The following is a 22,168-nucleotide window of genomic DNA, read 5'->3' on the forward strand; positions in this document are numbered from 1 at the left end:
CTAAACATTTACGGATTCAAACATTGAACACTAGATGAAACTGACACCAGAGAACCAGATCAAAGTATCTCAGCTAAATAAAACCATTGAAAATCTGAATCTTCAATAGAATATCTGAAAATAAAATGGAATATTACCCACGAAGTAGGTAGGAGGCCAGATTCAATAGATGTTTTGGTACCATTATTCAATATAAGCAGTTAATAAAGCATTTTACACGCACAAAAATTCATACATGGTCAGGTTCTTGGTTTTGGAGACAAAGTCGCATGTATTTGGTTTATTTCGAAGGAATAAGGCTCCATTTGAGAGGTTTTTATGATAAGCCTTATGTCCACAGGGGCTGAACGATCACATAATGAAGCTAAAAATATGGAAAATGAGTTCATGTCCTATGCAGGAAGGGAGAAAATTAACATAAAAATTTGAATATATGATACAAAATTTTCCATTTCATATAATCTTGTTTTCTGTACAACGCATTATAACGAGCGACAAGGGTCATATCCTATAAAATGCGGATGCCCAAAAGCTGTAAATTGGGAAGGCAGAGGAGCAGTTTAGTTGGTTAGGATGTTTAGCAAAGTGACACGAGTTTGAATTAGCTGGCTATTGATGCGCTGCAACGCAATGTTAACGCTACTCAAGCATTCATCAAGCGACTCCAACCGGCACTGTGCATCCTTGAGACACTTCTCATCGATCTTTCCTGAAGATGTGCTGAGGCAAAGGAGGGTGCGATCGCATTCAGTAGCACCCTTCTTGACTTGTTTGGCAAAAAATGGCTTGATCAATGTGCAAAAGAGTGATTGTCCTTTCATCGGTACACCAATTTTCAACATGAGTGATTTGCACACGTCGACAGCGATGGATCTGACTTGTGTTATGGCCTCCACCACCTCACTCTCTTGTGTAGATTGGAGGCAAGATGAAATTGGTTTACAGGTTTTCCCCAATGTGCCAATGCATTTGGCAAACTCCTTGGACATTTTCTTCAAGGAAGAGATGTAGCCTCCAACTTGGCCTTCCAACCCTTTGTGGTCTCTCCTACGTAGAGCCGATAGAAGACCTTGATGCTGCCCTCTCACTTGGATAATGGCATCTCTTATCTTGTTGCACAAATCAAGCAATTTGATGGAGTCATCAACAATGTTGCTTACCCATTCATCTTGCCGACGAAGGGTTTCTTGGGTGAGTGGCAATTGGAGAAGGATATTCAAAGTGCTGTATATGTCAACTAGAGAATCGATGAGGCTCTGATTGAATTGTTTTGCTTGCAATTCAGAACCACTAAAATGTTGCATTTGCTCCTTCAATCTGAACAAGATGGGGTGTGACCTGTTAGGCATGCTATTGGAACGAGCATGGTGGGAAACTCTGGCTTCCATTTTATCAACTCAAAGGTTCTAATCCAATTCTCTGTGTAACTTAGGTCTTGATGGTGGGATCTTCCCTCTTATAGGAAACTCTGGGGGGGACAAAGGTATCTTTCTCCTAAGTTTGAGATTGTCGCTGCCTTATAAAAATTTTGCAGTGTAGGAATGAATTCTTTCTTTATGTAGCCTCATGGAAGAGTTATGTGCTGGTCTGCTTCGAAACCCAATAATACCTGTGTTTCTCATCTTCAATGCCCTCTCTCCACCCGACAACAACCATTTTGAATTAATAAGCACCCTTTTTTATACATCCAGTGTTCCAATGGCTTCTGATAATGAAGGTTGAAAGTTAGGCTTAGCTGTAGTGATTCCATTGCTTGGAGCATACGAGACACATATGGGTCTTGGGTTATTTCTTTTACAGGAAGAACTGAAAAGATTCCCTTTGCCTTGATAGACAGGGATGGAAAGGAATTACACAACCTGAAGTGCCCTTCAGCAAGTGAAAGTAATGACAGGGATGGAAAGGAATTACACTCATGGTTAAAATGTGGATTCTGTAGAAACATGGGAATACAAATTCTGATGAGATCATAACATAATTAAATGGAAACCAAAATATGGCCTTTACTATATCTTGGGCAACCTCAAGAAAAGAGCTGTGGGGAGTCAGAATGGATGATATCCTATCACCATGAAGATAAGTTGCCAAATTGAGTCTGCCATGACATGGTCGAACACTTGGAAGTTAACCCGGGAAGTATCATTTAAGTTTTGCTTGTTGTCATCAAGGTAACCCGAACGCAGCTAGCTTAGGAGGATTGTTCACTTAGGATGGCATGCTCTAACCTACTCAAAACCTAGTGCAATTTATACTGGTAAGGAGGAGCTGGCCGCTACACTCTTTCAAGGCCTTCATATACTAGCAAGAAGTCCTTGCTAAAGGGATTTTTGAAGAATACTCCTTAGTGTTATCTGATGCAGTAGAGGTACGAAAGTAGTTTTGTTTTTGTGTACTTAACATTAGGAACTGAACTTGAGATATAGCGCTGCTAAACTCAGCTGCTAACCATTCAAGCCAAGCCAAGCAGTTATGTGCCATTTTACCTTAAATTTTAAAGAAATTAGGGACATCATAGCTCATATGGAAGTCTTTTAATGCTCGTGTCTTTTGAGAAATGAAGCCGGAAGTATGCTCCTTCCAAGGGAGCGGCCAGAGATTCTGTGATAGTCAATAGGTTTTGTACTTGGTTGCAGAGATTCTGTGATAGTCAATAGGTTTTGTACTTGGTTGTATTGACACTGTTAACAATTCTGTTTGTCAATGCATACATGTATATCAATTTAATAAGTTAATCAAAAGTATCATGTCAACATTCAAAAAAAACAAAAAACGAAACATATGGGAAGGAATGTCATCGTGGGTTGAAGTAAATTCTCAATTTAGGGACCCCTGGATTGAAGTAAATTCTCAATTTAGGGACCCCTGCCCTACTGATCTACCACCAAAAAACAACAAAAGCCAATTCTTAATTTGTGGGAGGGTAGAAGTTCGACGATTGCACCATCCAGTTGTTCAGCAGTGGAAATGGAAACCTAACCTAAACCGGTATCTGAGGCTCAGATGGTGTTACCACCACAACCTCAACCCCATTCCTCATACAATTACTAGTTCATGATAAAATGTTGAACTTTTACTGCACATACATGATGCAGGCCTTAAACATGAAGCTCATTTGGAGAGTTTCTTTTTCAAGAAATAACATTGCGGGTCCTAAGTTTTCACCGAAAAAAAGTCATAAATTCAGGTGCTTGGTCTAAATTTGTGAACCGGGGTTTAGATTTGTAGGATTGAGCCAACTGTGGTAGAAACTAGAAACGATGTAATCGACATTGTTGCACTTATTAGTACATCCCACGAGTTCCCTAATCCACAACTTCAATGAGGCTTATGCAGGCTTGTCTACTTTGGGGAAACTTAAAGTATAACTTTATGAGCATTTTGTTGGTATGTGTGGGTGGCTATGGGGCCTCACATGTACAATATTTCTCTTCGTTATCTTAATAATATATTTTAATATTTATCACTAAAAACTCTTCTTACATAGAGAAAATGCCTTTATCCAATAGGTAGAAGACAACTACCTATCTCCCACAAAAAAAGAGCCACCTTCTCAAATATTTTAGAAAGAAAGCCAAATATTGGAGAATGGCTTCCTCTCATCCCTCAATAACTAAGGTTTCATAGCTATGGAGAGGCATACAGAGAAAGCTTGAGTTCTCAATTGTTTGGGTAAAACTCTGATATCTGCGATTCACAGTCTTACAATATTGCTTTCGATTCTTAAGACTTTGACGGGTTCATCTCTTCCCCTCAAAAGTTCAACATTGGTATCAGAGCCTGACACTCCTATGGCAGGGCGGTTATCTCCTGTGATTTACTAAAGGCTAGCAAAATTCAAGTTATCTCATGTGATTTATGGAAGGCTAGGAAAATTCTAGTTGGATTTTTTCAGTCGCTTGAGTTTTGAGTTGCAGTCACCTAAGCCGTTATTCATATTCAGTTATTCATTCGTCATTAGCTTTCTGGTAGAATGATCGTACCATAACTCAATTTTCCATCTCGTTGTTATAATAAAATAACCTCATGGATTTACTGAAATCTTGTAAAAGTCATTGAAATTTGGTGATATTCTCTGTTGATGTTTCTATCAGTGTTTTTTCTGTTATTAAAGCATCAAGGCTGCAAAGTAATATTATATAATTAACCATATCCCTATGTTTATTGACTTTTCAAACTCAAATAGAGAACCCTTAGTTATCTGCATTGGGTTTTTTTCTCTCATTTTTAGTTTTTCATTTACTTTTCCATTAAACTGTAGTGCTGCAAAGATAGTATTTTATCGTGAAAAGTTTTACTTTATCTTTTCTTGACTTGATTGTTTCAACTTAATTGAAAAGTACGTAAGTCTCACTCTTAGCAAATCTAATACTTTTTCTAATACAAGACTACTGTTGTTAATAAGATTGAACCACTATTGACTTCATTGCCGTGAATTTCACTTATGTTTTGACTCAATATCTTTCGTTCAATATCAAGAGATATTGCCTCTTTATTTTTCCCGGTTGCATCCTAAGTTGTGCTCCTCTCTCATCTTTAATAGAAATTTTCTTAGCTAGCAAGTAGTTCCGTGACTTGCAATGGAAACTACGGACCTCCTAAATTTTGTGCTGCTGAAATTTTGGAGAGACACACAAGGATTTTAGAGACATATAATCGCTGCTGATAATTAATTTTTTGTTGCTATATATATATATATATACCTTAATTTAGGGTTTTTTCTACATATAATTTTAGCATAATAATTGTTATTGCTTAGCATAATTATCATATGCTTTGGTCTCTTTAAGTGAAAAAATTTCATGAACTTGATTTACTGAACTCAATTTTTTATGATTATGTTGTGCCATTTTTTTTGGTTGAAAAGATCAAATATTATTGTAGATTCTCTCTCTAGAGCTAAAACACATTCATATATTTATAAAAATTAGTAGTTTATTAACTTACTTTTTTAGTTTCTTGCTTCAAAACAGCGTGAACAAAAATTGTTTGAGAAAATTTTTCTTTGAGGTTGCAGCGCACTGAGAGTCGGCAAACCTATTGGTTCGACTAGCAGAAAATCGTGTTCTTAAACACAATTTTTTTTTGAACCTTTAGGCATTATCTAAAATTTCATGGTATTTAGGCTAGTCATGTGAGAACTATCGAAACTTGAAAAACTCAATGGAACCAATTTTTTTATGTGAAAAAGAAAAATTGGATATATTTTCTTCGAAGATAGGGTATTATGTTCTAGATACAGAAGCACCAATTTCAAAGCCTAATGCTAATAGTCAAGCCAGAAGGTGACTTGACAAATGGTTAGAAGATAGCTAGGACTACTATGTTTATGGAAGATGATTTAATTAAAGTCTTTGAGGATCACATAACAACTCAAAGTATGATGGGTGCCCTATCTGAAAAATATGAGACCACTTCTGAGACCCGTGTGCAATTTTTATTTGAAAAATATAATTTTTGTATAATGAAAGAATCAAACTCAGTGACCGAACATATCAATAAAATGATAGTGCTCATAAATGACCTTGCTACGACATGGAATCCTATCCTGAACACATGTAAGTGTTCGTTATCCTTAACAGTCTTCCTCCATCTTGGGAGCATGTTGTAATTGCATGAAACCACTCTGCACAATGGATAACTATGATGAATCTTCCCATGCACCTCAGTAATGAAGTTGAAAGGAGAATGAGGAAAAAATCAAATGAACTCCACTTTGCCTAAAGTTCATCTTCTCAAATTCCCAAACCTTGCAATAATAAGAATGATAATAGGTATAAGGGAAATGAGATAAATTTTAAAAATCAAAAGAATAAATATAATTTTTTGTTGTTGTAAGGAAATTGGACACATCAAGTTTAATTGTCCCAAGCTGAAAAACAAAACTTAGATTCATAATAACTACAATGCTCGAAGTAATAATAGTAATCAAAATAAAAGTACTGACTTGTTCTGTATAGTTCTAGAATCAATAGTTGCCGACCATAACCTAAGGAATTGGTGGGTCGACTCAGCCTCCACTCGACATATCTCGATGACTAAGGATGGACTTGAAGGAGATCACAGCCAGTAACCAGTAGATTTATATGGGGAATGACATCTACTACGATGTACTTGGTGTCAGTATTTTTAAGCTGTATTTATCAGGAGGAACGAATCTCTTATTGTTGATACTTTGTATGTGCCCAATATGAGGTGTAATTTGATTTATGTTCGCAAGTTCGACAACAAGTGTTATGAAATAATATTCAAGTTTGGTCGGGTCGCCATTGGGAAGCATTTTAGAACATTGATGTATGATACTAAAGCTGACAATTTGTACCGATTGAATATTAATGAAAGTTCATATCTTTTTGGTTATTTTGATGCCTCTTTTGATGCTTTTGGGCGTGTGTGGATGATTCATATTTATGATACTTAAAACTATGACATATAAATAAAGATAAAATGAATCACATAAGATAATTATTTTCTATCTGAAATTCTGTGATATATCTAAAAATCACAAATCGATTACTTTCAAAATAATGAACATGAAGTTTGTGTGAGTAAACGCTTTAGCAATAGTCGGTCTAGTGGACTCATCCAATGGATTGATTTAGTGCACCCAAAATAGACAATTTCCTCGCTCGTATAACCCAAGAAAAGGAATATTTTAAAGACTTTTTTCTTTAAACAAAGAATAGATTCGTAATCTCTCCCAAATCAAGGGAAAAGAATAAATTATTTTTGCAATTCTAGTTAATAAACCTCTAGTATATTATAAAATCAAACGTTTTGCTATGACACAATAAGATCTATTTAAAAAGAATGTAAACGATACGATTGTTCACCTTTTGATACAAAAAAGTCACAATCATCTAGCAATCGGATGTTAAATGGGCATACTAGAATATGTCATAATATTAGAAGAATATTTTTGAGGCTTTGATTTTGTCTACAGGTGACCCCAACTGGCTAACATAAACTTTAATAAAAGAGGAGCATGGATATGGCCTTCTTGGTCTGTATGTGTTTAGTTTTTCTACTTTAAAAGCAAAACCATTGACAACAAAGGGAAATAATTTCCTTCTAGTGCAGTTGCATACTATTAATTTGTCCCATAATGTGCAACCCAAACTAGTAGTATTTTTAGGAGCCAAAGTTAATAGTGGGACTTTTGTGGGTGTCTCACAAAAAAAAAAAAAAAGGGATTGTATGCTATGAGACAATTTATTTGTGGTACGTACAGATCACAATCATGTTTAACCATTGGATGTGAAATATAATAGATGAAAGTATGTAACAACATTTGAGAAATTTGATTTTGGACTTGTGCCTAGCCAATGATACGCCCTTAGCCACCCGATTCACATACAATGGTCAATACTGATTGTAGCCTCTTTATATAAAAAATAAATAGTCTTTTTGTACACATTTCCAAAAAACAATATCGAAATATAAAAAAGTATACAATGAAACCATTTCCCTTTGTTACAAGGTAATCGCAATTAACTTTGACCATTAGATGCGAAATTGGGTGGCTGCATTTATTCCATTGATCAAGTTGAAAGTTCAAAATTTTTTTCCCAGAGTTTGTGATACATCCAAGCTATTAGATTTCACATCCAATGGTTATAAATAATTGTGACTTTCTTGTATCATAGGTAAATAATCTTACAATCTCTCAAAATGTTAAATAGGGATCATCCTCCTTTCGAATATTAGACCTAAATAGTTATACTTTCCAATTTTCAATTCATTTTCTATGAATTTTATAAGTAAATTCCAAATTTTTTTTTTTTTTTAAAAAAAAAAACTGATCTCACGCGTGCGTCTTTAGCCCGCCTATTATACACAGGTTGGTCGGCCAATATGCATATGCGTTTTATACTCCCCACGCCAGTAAAGCAGGCGAGTGGAGCGGGAAGGCATTGTGGCTTCGGCCCTTTTTGTGCACACGTTCGCCACCACATGTGCTGACTTCGTTGTGTTATTTTGCTAAGAAACTAACTAAACTGGTCCTCAAACGGGTTTAATATTTGAATATCGTGTAGGGGTAGGTAACGGCTTGAGTCAACCTCGTGGTTCGACCTGACTTGTGAGTATGTTTTTTAGTTCTGGATCTGATGGGTCTGCTCCGGGACCAGAAGTAAGGACCCGACATCCGGTTAGGTCAGGTCTGGGTTGACCCGTCCTGACCCAAATATTTTCGATGAACTAATTTGTTTTATTATAACAATATTGTATATTATATAATCTACCATTATCTTATTATTTTTTACACTATATGACATTATTTTTAATCGGGATTGAATATTATGAGACCGTTTGTTTTTTATATACGGAGGACATAATTATTTTTAGCCATTAGGTGTAAAATCTAACGGATTAAAATGTGTCACAACATTCGAGAAATTTTATTTTGGACTTGGTGTCCATTAAATGACATTTCCCCAACTAACTATTTAACATTGGTAAATAATGATTGTGGCATTCTTATATCAATAGTAAATAGTCTCATTATGTTAATGAAGGAAAAAGCTAACTGGAACGATTAATTGGACATGGGTGCGGAAGCGGTTCGATCGGCTTACCCGGTAAATTGGCATGTTCGACCATTTTAACCGGGAGAGTCCCAGACAATTAAAAATGTGTTAAACAATTTAAAAAATTAATGAAATCTAAAATTTATATTTAAAGAATGATTAAAAAAGCACATCCAAATGAAGTTGAAAAGTAACGAAAAAAATGGATTTTAAATAATCGATTTGTCCCCACAGATATTTTTGAAATTTTTCAAAAAAATCAAAAAATATAAAAATAAGGATTAATGATCGAAACAATTTCCAATACTTGTTACAATGATGAAAACCTTTAAAAAATACATTACAAACAAAATCTCGTGTTTGTTGGAATTTTATATTATTATTAATATTATTATTAATATTATTATTTAAACAATACTTAGCCGATCACTAAAACTAGCTAAAATCAAAACTAGCTAGTGGCTGGTTCCGATCTAACTAGGCAGGTATCGATTAGACTACCTAATTTTTCCTTCAGTGTGTAGTGTCCATTTGTTTTTTAATAGAATGTAGCATTACACAAGACGTTATAGCTAGAGGCATAAAGAGATTCTTAAGAAGAAGAAGAGTTATAGGCACAAGAGAGAGAGGGAGATTTCAAAAAATATCCGACTTTGCTCAGGTTGGGTCTAGGTCCACTTGACCTTAACCTGACCATGACTGGGTCTGGGTCTAGCATGGATCTTATCAAGTCAGATCAGGTCCGCGTTGTTGCCAATTCCACCTAAATATATTATTATAAATTACATATAAAAGGAAATCACCTTGTGAGATCCTCCCACACTCATGTATATAGGACCTCAAAAAATAATCATTAAATTTGAAACAAATTTTAAAAACAATCAAGTTCCACACTCATGTCATAATTTTTTTAGAGACCTGTGTCAAATTTAATGGTGATTATTTGAGATCCTACATATATAAGTGTGGGAAGGTCTCATGAGATCAATACTCATATATAAATAATACTATAATATAAAATAATTTTAGACATATTTTTTATTTATAGAGCTAGACCCCTAGACCTGAAACGAATCTAGGTCGGGTCTGGTCGAACTAAGGCTTAGTCGTACCCATTCCCACTCTGAATGTCGCGCCATCTACGCTTTTTCACGGACCTGTTTTTCACTTATAACTCAAATATTTCAACTAAGTTGGATGAATTTTAAAACGAGCATCTAGACCACATGGTATGCATGTCTCGTCGCGTGCAGACTCAATATAAGAGCTATTTGCTTTTCCATAATTCAATCACATTAAAGAGGGGAAGAATTTATACTAGGTGTCAATTCTGTATTTTTAAAGTAAGGTGTAGCTCAAAAATTCGTTATAAAAAAAAAAATTGATACTGAAACGCCCTCTAATTTAACCACTACCTTACCAAAAAAAAAAAACGTCTATCGTCTCAAGTTTGAAATGGACAAATATGAGAAAAATTTTCGAAGTTCAAAATTGACACATAGAGAAATTTTTTTTCTTGTAACATATTATCTAGACGTTTCATTTACAAAAATCTACTCGTTCGGTATCATTTGTCCATCTTAAAATTCAATAATTAAATACCAAAACAGATTTTCAATTTCCACACTCATCACTATAAAACCACACCCAACATTGAAGTCACATAAGTTGAAATAGCCATAGAGGAAATAAAGCAGGCAAAACCAACAAACGTTTGGCGATAATTCAGGGTTTTAAATCGAATAGGTTCTCTTGTACAGAGATAATGTACAAAAGTATACAAAGAGAAGCTCTTCCCTAAAAATCTGCACATCCAAACGCTGCCTATGTTTATTTCCATCCCTACTGTGTAAGAACATTAAGAAGTAATACTCTACACTGGATTAACCCCCTAAACACTGATTCACTCCCCTTATCAAGGCTGCTTATACAGTCCTCCAAAACAACCAACTTTTTCAGCGCTTTTTGCACCAACCCCTCCTCCAATTTCTGGCAACGATATAGATCTCTGATCACATCATCAGTGGAATCCACTTCTCCAATGCCATCTTCCAATGGCCTTGAGCACACTAATCTTGAAATGCTGTTAGGCCTCTGCCTGAGAGAGAGACACAGGAAAAGCCAACCCGATACAGTCACGGTCGCAGTGCGAACATCTCGAAGGGCTGCAAAGAGCTCGGATGAGGCCTCGGGAGTGCTTGGCATTGTCGATTGAGCTATCGAGGCAAGAACAGGGAGAAACACAGAAATTACCTTGGTCATCTTCTTTCGAAACCTCAGAAACGAGCCGAGCTTTGCTCTGATGGAAGGGTCCCTCCTACGGAGGGCCACCTGCACTCCGAGCTGCTGCTCATTGAGCGCAAGCAGTGCGGCCCTAAAGGTGCTGTGCGAGTCGAGAAGCTTCAGCAGGTCTTCGAGGAGAGCGTTAGCCCATTTGATGTTATGGCTCAAGGCTCCCTGCGTCTGTGGTAGTTGGAGAAGATCATCAAAGCAGTCGTAGAGGCCTTTCAAGGAAGTTAAACCATCAGTTAACGAGCTCACTGATTTGGAACAGTTTTTGACCCATGTATTGAGCTTTTGCAAATGGTCCTGCAATTGGGCCGTCACCGGGTGAGGCTGGCAAGGCAGGCTCACAGATCTCGCATGCAATGTCGTTTTGGATCTAGCATTTGGAAGAGAAAGCGAACGCGCAAAAGAAGCCACCATTTTTGCAACTCTATCTATTCGTCTCTGCGTTTCCTTGACAACAAAAACACAAGAGTTTGGATTGCTTGTTAGAGATAAAAAACCAAAGAAAAAGAGGAGTGTGGAGGTGAAAGAGCCTCTTCTGGCCTTTTAAAGGGTGGCGAATTAGTGCATTGTTTATCTCTCGCCATGTGGAGAGCTGCAGTGGTCACACGGCGTACAGGCGACAAAGCGTGGGTGGGTTTCAGGAAAAAAAGTGGGATCAAAAGTCAAGACCTGCGCACAATAAAGAAAGGGTCCTTAACCGGTGCAGTCTCAATTATGTCCTGGTCTATGAACAGGCGTGGAGAGAACTCATCACAGGGCCAGGCTGGTGGCCCATATTTTAAAGATTCAAACACGGCCTCTGTCCATGTGGGCACGTACCCTCCACCATCCTTTCGGTGCTTCCTTATCTGCACAGTTGCTCATCTGACTCATGAGCATGCTCCTACCATGAACACCAACCTCTTTCGTATTCATTCCGGATGCATGGGCTATGGCATTGGGATACTATTGGGTGTTTATCAAAATTTTATTAGAGTGTTAATATATGAGCAATACTATTCGGTGTTTATCAAAATTTTATTCGAGTGTTAATATATGAAAGATATATTATATAGGTTCGTACATCAGATCATAGACCATGTACTTTTAGTACACACCGTGTGATATTTGATAGCTTGGATGTATCATAGAGTTCGAAAAAATATCTTTTCAACTTTGAGTTCCTCATCTGGAAAGCTTTTTCGGCGTAGGAAATCTTCATGGTGGCTCTAAAATTAATTTTTAACATTGACAATAGCATTTGAAACTCAAAAAATACTACTTATCATCTAGGTTTGTGAACACTAATTTTTATGGCAAAATGGATGGTCCAGGTGATTTATTGCAATATACACTATATTTAGAATTTAAAATCCTAATTTTTTTGTACAACTATAATGCTCAAGTTGAGTTCACCGATTTAAAGATTTTCTAAAACTTGAATTTTTATGAGTTATGAGGTGAGGCTTTATTTGTTTTGATAGGGCCGCTGCCCTATCAAATCATTTTTCATTATATTTTTTTTGCTTTTTTGGAACTTTAGAGCTTGGTCAATCGAACATATGTAGTCACCAAATTTTATACGTAATGGTCAAGATTAATTGTGATTGTCTGTTTTTCCTTTATAAGTCCTTACAAGAGTGTCTTATTTAGAAAGTCTTAGTTATTCAAATGAAATTTTTGGTAAGTTTTAAGCTTCGTTCAAATATTTTAGATGACAGATTTGCAAGGTACTTTACAGGCAGAGGTAACGGCAATTAATTTTTACAATTTTAAATACTAAGTTGTACTTAATGTTTTTGAAAAGTTAGTATTCAGAAATTACAAAATGACAGATTTTTGTACTTTAGGTAATAGTCTTACTTATTAGGGGATCTTTTATTTAAGTTCTTTCTCAAAATTTAGTCTTCCAATTATTGTATGTTATTGTCGTCCAAGGTTATTATCCAGAAAATATTGGGGATGCCCCTGTTATAAATTCATTTTATAGTGATAACATAGGAGATATTATCAACCCTTGATTTTCCCGTGACAAACTAAGGACAAATTCAAATTATCAGCGATAATTGCCACTAAGTTAACAGTCTCGAAGTCAGATGCATAGGTTATGATATAATCTGTATTTTAAGAATCGTAGAGCTGGCTCGGAATCACTAATTATGGGTTTGGTTCTTATTTTGCCGGGCTCTTACAGGTTTTATTTTTTTAGTGCTTATAAACCTCGGTTATGGGGGTTCTGAGCCCGCTCGAAGCCAGTAGATGACAGTTTGGACACCATTCCGATTTTTCCAATAGTAGGAATTAGTATCAAGAGAAAATGATTACATTTTCAGTCGTCAAAATTTAAATAAATAGAAAACCAATTCGTCATCTTGTAAGGCCGGCTTGATGCGGGGATGAAAGTGGGGGACGAGAGAGCACGTCTGGAAACCCAGACTGTTGTCACAGACAAGCCAGCCTGGTAGGCTTGCTTTTGTCTGGATAAATGCTCCATCCATTTTGGGGTTAAAAGTTCAAACCAAGATATTCGACTTGTCTCTCTCCCTTTTTGTGGGGACTTGATCAAATTAGCATGCTTAAAACCTGATAAAATAGAAGTTCCATACAAGTTTTTTTAAGCATTGATATGTGAACATTTATGAGAATTTTTTAATGATGTAGCATTGGAAAGTTGTGCTGGTTCATGCACTCAAAGTGGTGATTCCCTCTTGTGGGATGGAAAGGAATATGCGTCTGTTAATAATGCATTCAAGGGGTCGTCTCTTTTTTCGGTTACACACTCAAATGGGATGATTTACATGTCTTGTTTAAGAATCAAAAGATGGGTAGTCTGGGTTGAATTTTGACAAATGAAGTGCGAGAAAAATAATTGATAAAAAAATTAATAATAATGAAACAAGCAATAAATTTAAAATATAAAATAAAAAACATGAAAAGAATATTAAGATTTACGTGGTTCGCTACAAATGTAACTACATCCATAGGCCCACGGGTGAAGACGATCGATGTTTTTCACTAAATCAAACAAATAAAATTATAAAACAACTTACTTGAGAGAGCTAGAGACTCAATCTCTCACAAAGCATTATTTTTTATGATTTTCTCTCTCTGCAAAAAAAATCCCAAAAAGTTTCTCTTTATTTTTTTTCTCTATGTATTTTCTCTCTCTACAATGTATCTCAATAAGAGAAGACAAACCCAAAAGTCCGCCTGCTTTTTTCACACATGCTTTATCTCCTAAAAAAATCATCTTTACATAGATAATAAAGCCTCACCTCAAACCAGTGTCAACTTTCCTAATTTTATCAAAAATTGATTTTATCGACTTAAAGCCTCATCTTAATGTAAGTAAGATTTATCCATAAACTTAGATTCTAAATAATAGGCTATACCCATATGAATAAAAAACCTAAATTAAAAAAAACCAATCTTTAAAATTAAAGATTCATAAATTCAAGATAAATATCAATAAATGTCTACCTTATCTTGAATTCCAAAAAAATTATCATCTTCTCTATAGGTGCGGCGCTTACTTTGGCAACAAATGGTCAAAGTAACGTTCTTGCTGCCTTTCTTTCCCTCTACCAGCGTTTTAAAAAACGCCGAGTCAAACCGGACTCACCCGGTTCGACTCGGAAATCGTGAAAGGGGACCGGATCGCCTAAAAATCGGAAATCGTCCGGTTCTAGAGAGAACCGGATGATTCTGTACAGTGAATCTTCGATTCACTGTACGGAATCGGCGAGTCCGAACAGTGAATTGGCGAGTCCATACGGATTATTATTATTATTATTATTATTATTATTTATTTATTTATTTATTTTTTTTTTTTTTTTGTAATCCATGATAGATTTTTTTGTAATACTTGATCGATTTTTTTGTAATCCATGATCGAATTGTTTTTGTTTTTTTGTAATCCATGATTGAATTTTTTGGTTTTTTGTAACCCATAATAGAATTTTTTGTAATCCATGATCGAAATGTTTGTTTTCTTTTCTTGTAATCCATGATCGACTTTTTTGTTTTTTTTTTGTTTTTTGTAACCCATGATAGAATTTTTTGTAATCCATGATCGAATGTTTTGTAATACATGATCGAAATGTTTGTTTTTTTTTTGTAATCCATGATCGAAATGTTTGTTTTTTTTTTTGTAATCCATGATTGAATTTTTTGTTTTTTGCTTTTTTTGTAACCCATGATAGAGTTTTTTGTAATCCATGATTGAATTTTTTGTAATCCATGATCGAACTGTTTTTTTCTTTTTTTGTAATCCACGATTGAATTTTTTGTTTTTTTTTGTTTGTTTTTTTTTGTAATCCATGATCGAATTTTAAGTAATCCATGATTGAATTTTTTGAAAATTTGTGATTTTTTTTTTTTAATCCATGATCAAATTTTTTTTTGTAATCCATGATAGAATTTTTTGAAAATTTGTGATTTTTTTTTTAATCCATGATCGATTTTTTTGAAAATTTGTTATTTTTTTTTTTAATCCATATTATTCAAAGAGAAAATGAGAGAGATGATGATTCTGAGGCCACCCTATCCCAGCCATATTATTCACATATCGAGTCCCAACAGCAACAGTGTAGGGATGAGCACGAAGTACTGTAAATTAAATGCTGAATGGCGGTTCATGCAGGGAAAGAACATATCAATATTCGCATATTCATTCAAAAACATGAAAATTCTTAATGGAGTACCCTCATTTTTTATTGAATTCCTAAAAAACAATATTTATAATGAATTTTAATAATTTTTTCGAATTTTTTTTAAGCTTTATTCTGACCGATTCACCCGATTCCCGATCCGAATCGATTTTTTGGAAGCCCAATCCGGGTCACTGATCCGTTTTTTAAACCATTGCCCTCTACAATTGATGCCATTTCACGTGCATTTATAAAACGCACAAAACGTTTTGAGTGAGAGTACTGGAAAAAATTAGGCCCAACATATGCATTATGCACAATACAGACCCTACTGTCGTTTTTAATTGTAGTGCTTAGCCACTCATATTGTCAGTTCCCTTTTGTCATGCATTGGGGTCAACTTAGGTTGAACCTTGTCAATGGCAAAATATTACAATGTACTCGCAAGTCCCGTACCGGTGCGCCTTTGAGCGGTTTAGCTATCTCTAATAGTAGGCCAGTTATTTTAACCTAAAAAAATCCAATTCCTATGGACAAAAGATCTTGATCCCACCATCGCACAGTGCATGTTTTTGAAAATTGTAGATCCCATTTCCACGATTTCTCAAATTTAGGAGTGTGATCTCTACGTTCACAGAATTATGTCCTTATAAAGAACTGAACTTGAATTTTTTCGTATTTTTGAATAAAATTATTTTACCGATTTATAGCTTTCTAAAAGAAACTTCTTAAATAAATTTAACTATTAAAATAAAAATATATATTTTAAGCCAAACTTTCATGCAGTATTTTCATCCTAAAATAAAGGTAATGCATTTCCTAAATTTCTTTTGGACGTAGCCAAACAATAGCAATCCATGCTTAAGTTGCATCCAGATGGTACCCAAATAAAAACATTACATCTTTTGGTAATATATTACGTTGGTAATGCATCACACTATTAATTTGTTTCCTAAGCATAATTTCCATGTACACAAACGGCCTACGTGATGACGATGCGCATATCATTTATGAGATTTTGAACAACACTGGTATATGCCGTTTCAAGAATATGATTGTATAAAGCATTGAAAGAATTTATTTCATACAAAGAACTTCAATGAAAAAAGAAAAAAAAAAAGAATTTATTTCATACAGGATTAATGGAATTTAATTAATCCATAGACATTTAGGATTGGTTGCGTATGGATCTAGCCCCATGGGCCATTGCTATATAGGACATTGGCTTCTAGAATAAACATATGGAAACAGGTTGCCGTGCTTAGTGCGAGCATGAATCCATGTGTAATGAAGTTGGGTTCTTGATACAATTGGAGTTCGGCAATGGAAGTGCCAACCATCATATGCAGAACGCAATCCGTGCTTGAATGGAGTTCAATCCTTTCCAACTCTAGGAGCACGATTATTCTTATATGGGGGAGCTACACAAATTCAAATGGGACGTCGCTCCTATTGAGTATGAAAGCGTGATCCCATTATACGTGGACCACGTACTCGTTAAGTAAGGATCTAGATGCCGTTGTATTAGGAATGCGCTCCCTCTTCATATGGGATCTCGATCAGCAACTTTTACCCTGATTGGAACTCGCCCCTTAAGCTCCGGAGCTTCGGAAAGCCATCAATCCAATGCTTTGATCCACGAATAAGAGTCGGAGCCATTCCCACTCCCGCTCCCACTCCTGATAACTATGGCGCAGACGCATGCATGCATGTGGACTAGTGGCAAAGACCTTTGGTGTGAGGCCTTGTGGGATATGGTGCGGAAGAGTGGCTAAGATGGGTCTTGGTGGACCACTAAGAACTTAGAATATGACCATGTGCAAGAGGCGTGGTTGACCATTAACATGGCTAGATTAGTGTGCTGGCAACAATGGTCATGAGAGGGTTTTAAATGGTTTTGAATTTTGTAATGGAAAATTGTTTCATGAGGGCTGGGCCGCATTAACAATATGCGATTGCGGTGGTATAAAATATCCATCTCAAAGATGGATACAAATAGGTGGTCCATCAAAAAACAATTGTAACTAATGATCAAAATGTTTTCCTAATCTAATTATTATTTTTAGTTTAAAAAAAAAATTCATAATCATGATCTCTATATTAAAGATTATATAATCTAAAAAATTAAGATTAAATTATATTTAAAAATATATTTATTGCCAAGCCCGTTTTTCTACATAAGCATCTATAATATGAGGGCTGGCCGCATAGAAACCTTTGCCTTTTGTAATAGCCCTTGTGCATGGGCATCTATGAGAGTCATCGCCTTGCTATACGTGGCCAGAGCACGTATAATTGGCTTGTGTGGGCATTACTAACAGAGGCCCTTTTCCATAGTTTATGTATGCCTTAAGCGCTTGTCTCACTTGTTTAGTAAGCTTCTCTTTGGGGTGCGACCGTGACTTCACCACATTAAAAGATGTCTTACATGCGGTGTGGTTTGTATAGAAGGAGGCTCTAAACAATAAACGTAAAGCTTACCTTAAAATAGTGTCAAGAAATATGATTTTAATATTATAAATCTTTATGACAGCCTTAAAATATATTTTTATCGTTAATTATAAAATTTAAAGTTTTAAAAGTAGTGTAGATTGAGCAGATCTATGAAATCTTGAAAATTTTTGGTCCAAAAATGCATTACAAGATGCGCTATTTCTAAAACTTGACATCCATTTTTTTTTTCTCATGATCATGTATCTTGATGTAGAGATAATAAATTTGAAGATATTTGAGCATTAAAACAACAACCTTTAGTGAAATTTTTGAAGTGGGCTCTAATTTGATTGTTTAAAGCCTCGGCTCTATATCAACTTTATCCTTTATGTCAACATTATAATGATTGGCATGTGTATTCGCATACCCATTACTTCCATAACCTCCGTATGTATATGTCTATGCCTGTCTGAATATATTAAGGAAAATTGTTTCATGCGAGTGGGACCTCATTTCTATATTTGCGCATCCTAAGGTATACATCATCTATTTTAAAGATGGAGGCAAATAGGTGGTTCATCTAAAACAAATTAAAACTTAACGGTCTCAATGTTTTCTTAATGTATTTATTGTTTCTAAGTTTTAAAATTTAATTAATATTTTTATTGTTTCTAAGTTTTAAAATTTAATTACTATTTTTATTGTTTCTAATTTTTAAAATTTAATTATTTTTTTTCATATTCATTATCTCCATGTTTTGAGATTACATTTCTTTAAAAATTAAGTCCAAAAATCCATCTCAAAAATAGATTTTTAAGAGATGACTCATTTCTATATGGATTCATAGAAACCGTGTCCCTATATTAATTAGCCACTGCAGCAAATTTCATTCTGAAAGATGCTATCGTTCTAAGCATTCCATTTTAGGACTTTGTCCGACAAACCATCCACCATTTGCACTTATCAATGGTCAATGAAGTCCAATTTCAATTCCCTAGCAGGACTTAAAGGGCAAGACAATGGTTCGTTGCCAATGTTGGACGAGTAATAAGGAAAGGGGTTGGGGTTGTCGTGCATCCCCACATCCAATTACCACATCTTACTATCTATTTTTATCACTGACACCCCCAATTAACGTCTTCAAATTGTAACTCCCCAATCTATTGAAAAAACGGATAGGGTTTGTCTTTCCTACTGAATTACCCAAAAGAAAAGAATGTTGAACATCTAATACACTCCGATGGAAATATTATTATGAATTTACTCCCTCGTTCAAAAGATCTACTTAGGAGAAATTTTCAATCTGATATTTGTGAAACACCTAAGAATCACTGGACAATTATTTTCAAAAGAAGAATTTGAGCTTTTGGCATTTAGATCTCGCCCTTTGATAATTGAACAATCTTTAATAATCTTTAGACATTATAATTTTTATTACATATATATTTTAATTCATTTTCTTTTTAGTTAGTCTATGGGTTTAAAAGGTTATATCCCCATAATTAGAGTCCTAAAATTACTCCTATGTTAGGTTTTACCCAAGGGAATAATAGATAATATACCCCCGGGCTGCAGTTTTGATGGAACGAAAAGTGCAAGACCGTTTGTTTTGACTGCCGGACTGCAGTTTTGACCGAAGGAGGAAAAAGAGAGAGAGAGAGGGGCACGGGTAAAAGTGTTACTGTACTTTAGGTTTTTTTTTTTTTTTTTTGTTTTGAGATAATAAATGAGAGATAAAGTTGGGTTGAGGGTAATAGGAATTGTACACTTGGGTTTTTTTTATAATTTTTCCGTTTTTTTTTTAAAAAAGAGATATTTGATTGTAGTAGCTCAAAGACAAAATTTGCCAAAATGTAAAAGCCTAATATCTCCCACCGGTAAACATTATACATCATTGGTTCCAATATGTGGATGCCCCTAAGGTGTATCATAGAATGTGAAACCATAGCCCCTATGGTGTGCGTACATTATGCACCATTGGTTTCTGACATTATTTCGTACTTCATCAACAAAAAAGTGAATACAACACTCTTTCACTACTAAAAAAAGTGGGACCTCATGTGATTTATGAAATATAATTTAAATAAAGCTTTTCTTTAGCAATATAATTAAAGTTCACCTTATGCTCTTAAAAAATGAGATTTGATTATGAATAATGATCCTATCAAACCCTCTCACACTTATGTATGTAGGACCTCAAATGATCACCATTAAATTTGACACAGATCTCTAGAAAAGTTATCACATAGATATAAGATTTGATTTTTTAGAGATCTGTGTCAAATTTAATAGTGATCATTTGAAGTCCTATACACATGAATGTGGGAGGGTTTCATAGGATCATCACTCTTTCATTACAACATATAAAATCTATGAAACTATTTTTATATATAAAAGATAAAATAGGATTTATTTTTATTTTTTATTTTCCCTTTGCACAAGTGATGGCGGGCGGGAATGAAGCAACAATTTATCGTCGAATTTCAAAATAGTAAAACTTGCCCCAAATGAGATTAGAAGCAAATAGAATTCTATAACCATTACTTTGAGTCATCACCATCCACTTGGTTCCAAAAATGGGGTGGAAAAATGGAAGCCGCCCCTTTCATATCCGGAAGTTTCAGTTTTCCAAAACAAAACTCTTCGCAAGCAAACATGTCCAAAATATTCTAGAGCAATAGAAAGCAAGAGAATGGAAATTATTAACATGAAAAAAAGCATTCATGCATAGTTACTTATTGGATGATGTTTTAGAAATTTATTAGATCCTTTTTTAAGAGGGAGAGATGGATGGGCTATTTGACAGGTAATTAATTGGAAAAAGTTTATATAAAGTTGAGCCCTAACATTCAAAGTAAGCCGCACCTCAAAAAGAAATCACTAGAAGAGGTTGTTTCAATGTTGAAAAACCCTTGACATCTCGGCCTCAAAAATGTATCGATGTTAAAAAGAAGATTAGATTTCAAATATGGAAAATAGTCCATCTTGTACTAGATTATTTGGGCCATCAATTTTCAATATTTTTTAGTGTTATAGATCTGTCCAATCTATACCATTTTTGAAGTCCAAATTTTATACCATCGCAAATATTTTTTGAAAATTAATCTTTAGATATGTCTTACTTCGATTGTTTAGGGCCTCAACTTTGTACAAACCACACCCTAATTAATTTATGAGCTATAATTTAGGAATCAAAGAATGGTCCATAAGAAAGTACTTGTCAAATATATGGCAAGAGGTGTCAAAATTAGCAAAAAAGATATAGAATAAGTTTAGAATATGATCCATTTAAAAGTTTATTAAAGCAACAAGAGATGTCAAATCCCAACCTAAATTTAATCCTTCATGTCCCATATTCTTTATAAAAAATGTCCCTCTATACCACTAAACGTTTTAAAACATGGAAATGTGGGACGGATAAGAAATTAGCACATTGGAGAACTGTCAAAAAAAAAAAATTGTGGGAATTTATCTTTGCTGATTCAAGATATTTCATATTAAAAAGGTGCATATTTAAGAATAGAATTAATTCATTAATCATGATCAAGAACTCATGATCCTGATAAGTGAGTTTTCAAACCATTATCACTTGGGAAAAATGTAAGATCCATCTCTAGACTGAATATTTAAATGATAGTTCCTAGGTGACCCAATATCTCTACATACTACAATGGATGCAAGTGAAAGCGGACAAAAGGCAAAATATGCCTTGTTTTCCCTCCGAGAGAGACCAGCGGCGGAGGGGGAGGGTTAGAGCCCATCCCTGTTTGGGTACATGGATTTTAAAGTATGGGTTCTTAAATTTTTTGATATTGTCAAAATCAAAATCATAGAAATAAAACTTATTTTTTAATGATTTTATTTCTACACTAAAACCTATTTTTTTACTCTAAGGCCTATGGATTTCACTCATGGGCTCCCTCGATAGGGAGCATTTGGTAGGCATGAAATTTTAGAGAGAGAAAGTACTTAAATTTGTTAAAGAAAGAAATTATCTCAAAATTTTTATAGAGAGAAACTATTTCAAATTTTAAACGAGAAATTATGTTAAAATTTTAAAGACAGAAAGTACCAATATTTTTAGAGAGATGAATTATCTCAACATTTTAGAGAAAGAAACTATCTAAAATTTTAATTTTTAGAGATAATAATTATGTTAAAATTTTAGAGAGAGAAAGTATGTTAAAATTTTAGAGAGAGAAAATACCAAAAAATTATAGAGAGGTAAACTATCCAACATTTCAGAGAGAGAAACTATATCAAAGTTTAAGTTTGAGAGAGACTATCAAA

At 34.6% G+C, this 22,168-nt stretch overlaps 2 protein-coding genes across 2 annotated transcripts; both read right to left on the reverse strand.

The window, feature by feature from the left end:
* Window positions 1-544: 544 nt before the first annotated feature.
* Window positions 545-1,577, reverse strand: LOC148780383 (uncharacterized). Its single transcript, XM_088845837.1, has one exon. The coding sequence runs from the start codon at window positions 1,386-1,388 to the stop codon at window positions 561-563; it is 828 nt and encodes a 275-aa protein (XP_088701963.1). The 5' UTR covers window positions 1,389-1,577; the 3' UTR covers window positions 545-560.
* Window positions 1,578-10,238: 8,661 nt separating this feature from the next.
* On the reverse strand, window positions 10,239-11,550 carry LOC18424316 (uncharacterized). Its single transcript, XM_020661620.2, has one exon. It carries the CDS (start codon window positions 11,229-11,231, stop codon window positions 10,368-10,370), a length of 864 nt encoding a protein of 287 aa, XP_020517279.1. The 5' UTR covers window positions 11,232-11,550; the 3' UTR covers window positions 10,239-10,367.
* Between the last annotated feature and the right edge of the window lie 10,618 nt (window positions 11,551-22,168).

This window comes from Amborella trichopoda, chromosome 9 (assembly GCF_054954075.1).
Source record: "Amborella trichopoda isolate Santa Cruz 75 chromosome 9, AtrichopodaSantaCruz75HAP2 v2.0, whole genome shotgun sequence".
NCBI lineage: Eukaryota > Viridiplantae > Streptophyta > Magnoliopsida > Amborellales > Amborellaceae > Amborella > Amborella trichopoda.

Bases quoted from the DNA above. Each gene is read 5' to 3' on its own strand.
- LOC148780383 (XM_088845837.1), bottom strand. From the start codon at position 1,388: ATGGAAGCCAGAGTTTCCCACCATGCTCGTTCCAATAGCATGCCTAAC.
- LOC18424316 (XM_020661620.2), bottom strand. From the start codon at position 11,231: ATGGTGGCTTCTTTTGCGCGTTCGCTTTCTCTTCCAAATGCTAGATCC.